Below are 9117 nucleotides of genomic sequence, written 5' to 3'. Positions count from 1 at the left end.
ATCCCACCTCGGCATACCAAAGCAAAGATTTCAGGTTTAGCAAATGAAGGCAAACTGCTTCCAGAAGAGGAAAGCCATTCTGTATTGATCTGTTTCTCTGTATCAAAAATGTGAGAATTAAGAGTGGTTGGTTGGTTTAAAGAGCAACATGAGAAAGCACAGATGAATCCAGGAAGATGGGAAGCAGTTTAGAAAAACATACCTGAGAAAAAAAAAGTACTGTATGTGTCCATGTCTGTGTAGCCGGGCCCACAGTTTTGTGTCCTGGTAGGGAATATCTGAATATGTATTTGCCTGTATGTGTGTATGAGCACACATATGGCCTTACATGCAGGTATACCAGGGCAGACATGCTCCTATACCTCTGCCTGCACCCATACCACTCCTGCAGACAAGGATGTGCATTCATGTGTTTCCTCTGTGCAGGATATATCTGCCTTGCATACATGTAAGTGATTCATGCTGAGGAATTCTTATATCTATATCTATATATAGAGATATGCCTATGAGAATGCAATCTCATTTAATGCAACAGAGCTTTGCAACATTGATATAGGATTGAAGCTTAGTTTACTAGAAGCAACTGGAAATTCTGTTATTCATTTCAGTGGGCCTGGGATTTGGGCCTCAGTGCTCAGAAATTAAATATTTTAATGAAAACAAACAGGCAGCCTCTGATCCACTTAATTTAAAACTTACAGCAAATTATTACAAGTATGCACAAAAAATTGCTCTCAAAAAAAAAAAAAAAGAAAAGAAAAAAGATGAAGCCTTGAGATTGTTTTTACCTTGGAATATTTTACTGGTGCAAATGATCCTAAACTTTGTTTGAGCTATTTTAGACATAAATGAATAAATCAAATAAAAGAAAAAAAAAACCAACTTCAACCAAACAAACACCTTTTTTGTTTCTACATATTTGAAGCCATGTGGGGGAAGGGCTTTCAATTTGGAAAGAACTCAAAGCTGTGGATGTAAAGTGCTTCCTAACAAAATAGCAGAGGAGAGTCAAGTTCACCAGAACTGAATTATTTCACATTCTGAATGACCTTGTCAGTGCCTCTTTTGGTTAACTTTTCAAGAAAAGGTATTTAAATAAAGTCGCTGCTGCTGCTGCTTTTTTTTCCCCCACGAGCAGTCAGGGAATAGTTCTTTTTTCCTGATTTTCTTTTTTGGTTTATTTTTCTCTTACAACAAAATCTTCCTTTTCTGACAGCTAATGCTAAGTAAGCATGAAGATAAGGTATTATTTGTGCCATAATTTCCCCTCTCACTGTAAGAGGCAACAGTAAGGGAGCAGGGATGAAAGTATGTGACCTGGATGAGTGGTCACATATGCTGGATAATGAATAATCAGAATAAATTGTTTGCCAGTGATCCATAGGCTGAAATGCATTCACAGAAATGGCCACTGTCTAACTGTGGCAATAGGAGATTTGTAATCATCAGTCTGCCTAGGGGATAATTACCACACGATAACACTAAATTCTCTGAATAAATTCTACACTGCAAAGAATTCATCTAACTCCAGTGGTCACTCATTAGTAAACATTTTGAGCAATTATCTCTCAATAACCATGCTCTTCTCTTCACTCTCTTTAGAGGAACCTTTCTAGTAACCTATTTTTTTTCTGTCTCCTGGGGAACGGAAATGAGAAGTGAAGGGAAGGATGCTTTTGAATGTAATTACAGATTGGCACGCAGTACAAATTCCCCCAAATCTAAACATAGGCAGTAGTAAAGTTAGCAACTAAAAAAGGAAAAAAAAGCTTGCTTTGTATGGAAAAACAGTTCACTTACAGTATAATGTAAAAACGTTTCAAAATTAAGCACCGAAGAAGCATAGATATTTAAAGCGACAGCGACCTTCTTACACACTGAGCATTTTTCAAAGGAAAATAAATTCTGTGTATTAAGAGAAATTAAGAATAAGCCACATTATAATGTTACAAAGAATAATTGCTTTCATTATGAAATAAAAAGCTTTAATAATTTAAGAGCATAAAGGTAAAAAAATTAAATATTTTCGCATTTTACTCAAAAGAAGATATTCTCAATTGTATAGCTTCGACCCCACCTAGTATCTGTATATAGCTTGAAATAGCAGGGCTTGATCTTGAATCCTGCTGCAAATTGCAAATAATGGAACTTTGACGGCATGGTTAAAGCCAGCCATACAGAAGGAAGGATCCTTAGCCTCAGAGGAAGAGCACACTGGACTTGCAGATCCCTGCTGGAGCACAGCATCAGCTACCTCATGCAGGGCTGCCTCTCCAGTCCCCCTGTGCCTGGGCCCTCAAGGGCTCTGCCAGTCTCTCCATGGGCTACTGTGCCATGCCCATCACCCACGTGCTGCTTGGGAGCGGGTACTGACTGCAGAGTCCTGTGCGAGCCCTGGCCGGCGCTTCCAGAGCGGAGAGGAGGGTACCTGTGCAGGCTCCTCTCTGCTTGCATGTTCAGGTTTCTCTCCTAAAAAGATGCATGAGCACTGGTGAAGAGAAAAACAGATATGAGAAAACTCCCATGCTATATATACTGCTACACTTTCTTTCCATTCAGTAGATCCTTCCATTAAACCTTTTACCATATATGCACTACTTAGAGCTTGTATTTTTAACCACTTCTCACATCATTTGCCCTGCTAGACTGCTCCTTTGGCATCACAGCCCTCCTTCTGGAAGGGACTTTGCTCAGAAGTAAAGCAGAGAGGTGGCCTCTCCAATGTTTTGGGAAAGGGAAATGAGGAAAAGCAATCAAAAGGAGCCCAAAGTAATCCCTTGTCTCCTTTTTCAGCTGCCTTCTGCTATGATAACAATCCGGGCTGTTGACATTGCTGTTTATATGAGCATGGAAGTGATGAAGGCATTATCACTGTTGGGCTGTGGGTCTTTCCTCAGCAGTCAGACAGGAGGAGCAGGATGATTACAAATGGAAAAAGACCCTTGCAAATCACCCATGGCAAATGTAACAGCAGGAAAAAAGGGTAAACCAAATGTAATTATGGAAGTGATACCATCCCCAAATTTCAGGAGTCTCTCTTTTACCTTCAGTTTGATGAACTGAAGCTTTAATCCTGACTGTTAATTCAGACCTATAAAGAAAGACTGCTAAATCCCTAAGAAATATCTGGAGAAATTTAACTATAGATTTTTATTTTTATTTTTATTTTTATTTTTTGTCTCAGAACACTTGAAGAATCTGTTTTATTGTAGCACTGAACCTTTTGGAAACAGAGATCCTGTTATAAAGTGAATGTGTAACCATAATAAGTCAGATCCTAGGGTCTCAATTTGGTTTTAGAACAGGCCAAATTCTGATTTCAAAATGAGCTTGTCTGAGAACAGTGACCTCTTAAAAACTGCAGGATTCATACCATTTGTGCTGTGTGATCGTAACAAACTAGTTGTGAATGTGGAGAGAATTCAGAAAAGCTTCGTTTTTTCCTAATGTGAAAGCATGCTTTTTATCCTCAACCTTGCATTATTCCCAGTCTCCTTCTAAAAAGACCTATGAAAGGGAACGTGTTTTTAAATTGCCATAAAACCTTTTATTAGCTATGCAGATTTCAGGATTTTGTTTCATTCAGAAATATTAGGCTCAGATAAGCTTCCTGCATCTTTTTTCTTTAGACCCTTAACCCACCATTTGTTTCTGAAAATATAGCTAACAACATCCAGAGAGGCTGTTATTGTAGCTAACAACCTACAAGGAGGCAGTTATCCCTGTATAAGGACATGTCTTAGGCTACCTTGTTCAAGCTCACTTCCCTTAAGTAAAGAAAAAGCAAGTACTCATGTACTTTCACCATACCGTTCAAATATTTTTAGTAATGAGGAAGAATTCTACTTTCACACATGGAGGAGCATTTGAAAAGCTATTTAGAGGGTTCTTGAGGTCCTGTTCCTTTCATGTAATATTTGTCAAAAAGACTGTTCTTTTTGATCAGTGTAGCATCACTACACTTCTGGCCAGTGCAAAAGGTAATGTGAATATTTGCTGTTGCAGATACGTCACTTCGTAACTATTTTCAACTCCCACTAGGATGGAAATAGCAGAATGTGAAATACCATGCACTAGCACTTAACAGCGCTAGGTTATTCTGTAATTCAGGGCTGCCTGGATTTTTAGATTAGATAGGTCATACAGCTTCTTCCACTGTTGAGCCAGGTCTGCACACCCTACCTACTTTCTCCAGAGCAGATGACCAGACCAGGTTTTTTGTCCATTTCCAACACAGATGAGCTTCTCATGCACCCAGCACAGTTGATCTGCCATGCATAGGACCCCTGGTACTGCCAGAACTGCTGTCTATACCCAGCTTGGTTTCTCAAGAACGTAAAATAAGTGTGGCAATTCCCAGCAATCCATATTTATTCCAGACAGAAGTCTGTGAGCTCTGGGGAAAGAGAGCAGCTAGGAAGAAGCTGATGGTGCCAGAAGGCCTTCTGCAGCTTGATCTAAACCACATTTTTTTTTCACCAAGGTTTGCTTGGGTAGAGGCAGGAAGCAGAATGGGTTGAATGGAGAGTCTTGGTTGGCAGCAACCCACCCTTGGCACATCACCTGCCTTCAGGTTCCATTTAAGTCCAGGTCCCCCTCAGAAAGGATTTATCAGGACTGGAAAGGGATAACCTAAAGTTAGAAGCTGGCTTTAGAAGGGAGAGTCAGGGGGAATGAAGCCAGAGACTGGCTGGTTCTCACAGCCCTTAGAAGTATCCATTATCTAAGAGAACACTCCATAACACCCTATGTACAAGACAACCAGCCTTTTGGACTTCCTTTGGACTGGAGAGATGTCACTGTACAACTCCCCATGCTCTGAAACTGAGTCAGGAGTGACATTGGTGTCTATCACCTGACCTCTCTTCAAACACAGCTGGCAGCTTTGATATAGTTTGATTACCAGAATGGAAAAGAACCCAGCATTAGCCATTCAGTCATTATTGAATTAATCAATTAAAAAATAATAGAAAAAGAGTACTTTCATCATGCCTCACAGTACTGGTCAGCTTGCTCTATCTTTTTTATACGCTACTTCCTTAAAAGAAGAAATTAATGTAACTCACTCTGAAGACTGGCATCAGCCATCTGTAAGAAGCAGTTAACACAAACCATGTGTTTCCATATCTCAGTGACAGTTAAAGTCTACAATTTCACACTCTCACTTAGTGGGAAAACAAAAACAAAACACTATGCCCTTTGGACACTGTAATTCAGAAATGTCTCTCTCTTTGACCTGGGAATGCCACGAGGGAAAGCTGAATGTGTCAGAATCTTCACAGAGAAGAAAAGCAACAGGTAGCTCAAGGGGCAGCACAGCCTGCCTACATTCAGAAATCAGCAACTCTTAAATTTGCAAGTGAACACAAGGTAGATGTCTCTTGTGATTTTCCTCCAGTCCTGTCTCACCTGAGAATGGGAGAATAGGAAAATGGTCAGGGAGCCTATAGTGGTGAATTTAGTTGCAGTGGGAAGCGAGGAGAAGATCCTTGCTACAAAGAGGGCAACTTTTCCTGTTACGTGTCCGGCTACTTCTGTTTTAATCACCACTTTCTGGTCTTAGGCTGCAAAGTTACAGTTCACTGACAAGAAGAACTGCTTCACAGAAAATTTGGTAAACAACTATGGGTAGCTCAAGAATAATATTAATGACAAACTGATAATTATGAATACAGTTTCTTTCTCACTAAGGCCAGATATCTACATATTGCAAATCTGTGACCCCAGTCCATCCTGGCCTCCATGCTGAGAAGGAACAAAAGACGTCATTAGGGCTTTTTTTTTTTTTTGTTAAGAAAATAGAAAAGTACCTCTCTTGAAAAAATTATATCACCACCATCCCCCAGCTAATTCATTCTCTCTTAACTTCTTCATGCTCTAGTGATCAAATCATTAAACAGCCCTCATTATTCATTCCAACTTCTGCCAGGGATATGAGCTCTGTATCCGAGAAACACCTCCTCACCATCACAATCATCATAATGACATCTTAGCAAGTTGATACAATTATGCCAGAGAACCATCCCATAATTATACAGTTCTTTAGCTCATTTCTTAGTGTATTCACCATTACTATAATCACAGCAAGAACAATGCCTTAAATTAGGAACAGGATCTACAGCTAACAGGATGAAAAGTCTGCCTGCTGCAATTCTTCAATTCTTTACAATATAAATCTGAAAATTTCTTAAAGTGGAGGTTCATATTTTAGCATGTGTTTGTTTTTGAAACAATAGATATTTACAAACTGATTTTATGATGCAAATGAAGGATGTATTGTTATGGAGGGAGAGTGTAAACCTCTTCCCCACATAATTTTCAAAGTATTGCTAAAGAACTTGTAGCACTGGACCTTATTTCCTAACCAGATATTAGGTGTAGATTTTTTTGCATATGGTACATATGGACTGCCATCATAAAGCATTTTTGCCTTTCAGCTCACAGTGATCACAAAGACAGCTTAAGCAAACCTTGGCAGCCACTGATGCTTATTTGCCATGAGATCCTTTACATTAATTATATTAATCCTTTACATTGTTACTATGAAAAATGCTCTGGTTAAAATATGCTGGAAATCAGGCAAATGTATACTTTTCTAAAAAGAAATTTTCCCAAAATATAAACTGAGGAGGGGGTGAAGGAAGGTCAGAACAGAAAATCCATAAAAATTAAAGAACTAGGGCACTTCATGCCTGTGGAAAAAGTAACAGAAGTCTCTTTAACAAAATCAAGCAGACATACTAACAAGATCTTCCTGTCTATTTCCATTTACCAAATCAGGCACAGCCAAGAAAATGTTGCACTTTGAGATTTCCAAGGAAGGCAGTGAATTATCGGTGGTGGAGCATGCTGAAGTGTGGCTCTTCCTGAAGGTCTCCAAGGCCAACCGGAGCAGGACAAAAGTCACCATCCGCCTGTTCCAACAGCAGCGGCAGCCAAAAGACAATTCTGAAGGAGCAGAAGATACAGAGGATGGGGGGCTGAAAGGTGAAAAGAGTGAGACTTTGATTTCAGAAAAGGCAGTGGACACTCGTAAGAGCACTTGGCACATCTTCCCTGTCTCCAGCAGCGTCCAGAGACTCCTGGACCAAGGCAAGAACTCTTTGGATGTGCGGATTGCCTGTGACCTGTGTCAAGAGACTGGAGCCAACCTGGTGCTACTGGGCAAGAAGAAGAAAAAGGAAGATGATGGGGAAGGGAAAGAAAAGGAAGCTGGAGAATTCACAGGAGAAGAGGAGAAGGAGCAATCACATCGGCCCTTCTTGATGATGCTTGCCCGGCACTCAGAGGATCGCCAGCACAGGCGGCGAAGAAGAGGCCTGGAGTGTGATGGCAAAGTCAACATCTGCTGCAAGAAGCAGTTCTTTGTCAGCTTCAAGGACATAGGATGGAGTGACTGGATCATTGCTCCTACAGGTTATCATGCCAACTACTGCGAAGGAGAGTGTCCCAGCCATATAGCAGGCACATCTGGCTCATCATTATCTTTCCACTCTACTGTCATCAACCACTACCGCATGCGAGGCCATAGCCCCTTTGCCAACCTCAAATCATGCTGTGTGCCCACCAAGCTCCGGCCTATGTCCATGCTCTACTATGACGATGGCCAGAACATCATTAAGAAAGACATACAGAATATGATTGTGGAGGAGTGTGGCTGTTCATAGATGCTAGTGTGCACAAGACCCTTCTTGTTAAGTAGAAAATGTATCAAAAGCCCAAGAAGAGGAAAGACCAGACATGGTATAATATTTTTTTGAGTGAAACAATCGTCAGAAATATAAGCAAAAATAGAAGAGAGCAAGAAAAGGGAGAGAGAGAAAAAAACCCAAAAGACTTATGGAAGATCAGAAAAGACTTCAGCTACAAAAAAGGAAGAAAATGTCATGAAGCTGGGCTTGAACAAGATAGGTCAAAATGGTATGGATTGGGGATTTCCCCTTCCTTTCAGTATGCTCCTTATCTTGTTACATAGTATACTAAACATTAGTTACTACTAGGGGAAGGAAGTTCTGTTCCCTCCCTTAGTTACCCATCAGGTCAAGCCATGGTAGCAGCTCATCTAACCTGCAGAAATTTGGACAAAGTCCCAAAGGTCAATGAAAAGCCATGTGTATGATCACTGCAGTCACTGGCGCTTTCTCCCCACATTTACAGAGGGCTTGAGTAGGTGTATAGTGTTTGTGTTTGTATATATATGGCTATGTATTTATATACATGTCTCTATACATACAGACACAATACACATACTTAACATTGATCAAGGGTCAATAGTGTGCAGGTGTGTACACCTTCATCTTCTGCACTACATTTACAAAAAAAAAGAAAAAAGGAAAAAAGAAAAATGAAGAAAAAAATGGAACAAAAAATTAATGAAAGAATAAAAGTTACATTCTGTAAAGGTGCTTACAATGTTAGAACTATGCAACCTAGATGGTTTGAAACTGTTTACCTGCAAGAGAAAGAAAAAAAAAAAAACAGAGAGACTTTTTTTTAAAATGGAAGTAACTTGTTTAAAAAAAAATCTTTGGTGAGAGATACTTGAAAGGAACATGTTTGTCCAGTTGCTGGAGTCAAACATTTCTATATTTTGTAAAAAAAATTTTTAATCGTTTACTATTTGCACTACAATGGTGTCTGACCTGTCTAATCCTTATTTAACAAATATTTGCAAGGGAGGGTGGTTGGGTGTGGGAGGGGTTGAGAGCTGCACTTATTGTGAGCTATACAAGAACTGCTACAGCACACAAAATAGCTATTTTTATTATTATAATAATTATTATTATTTTGTACCTTAAAATGAATAGACACATACACCAAAGACATTTGTGCAAGCCTCTATAAAGTCTGTTTGTGGTTGGTACCATTCACCTGTAAAGAGTTAGGGTTTGAATTAAGAGTCAGTGGGTTGATTACATTCAGGCTAGAATATCTGTTAACCAGTTAAATTCAAATAATGCCCTCAAAAAAAATCGCCATTTGAAGTAAACCCAGAAAATCCCTGGGATTTGGATCCAAAGTGCTTGGATCTGAGATCCATCTGAGCATAATCATACTGTTTTGTATGTACAACACTAAACTCAGCCCTGATGCACAGCAAATGTGCATTGTAGGGAA

General features: G+C 39.7%; 1 protein-coding gene across 1 annotated transcript in view; it reads left to right on the top strand.

The window, feature by feature from the left end:
- The window catches only part of INHBA (inhibin subunit beta A), a 13038-nt gene extending 5202 nt beyond the window's left edge, over positions 1-7836 (top strand). Inside the window, exon 2 of the mRNA XM_031060867.1 lies at positions 6781-7836. Coding sequence (XP_030916727.1) covers positions 6781-7667 — 887 coding nt within the window. The 3' untranslated portion in view covers positions 7668-7836. The remainder of the gene's footprint in view (positions 1-6780) is intronic.
- The last annotated feature ends 1281 nt before the right edge of the window (positions 7837-9117 follow it).

This window comes from Geospiza fortis, unplaced genomic scaffold, assembly GCF_000277835.1.
Source record: "Geospiza fortis unplaced genomic scaffold, GeoFor_1.0 scaffold265, whole genome shotgun sequence".
Taxonomy (NCBI): Eukaryota; Metazoa; Chordata; class Aves; order Passeriformes; family Thraupidae; genus Geospiza; species Geospiza fortis.
This window is presented reverse-complemented; position numbering and strand designations above follow the sequence as displayed.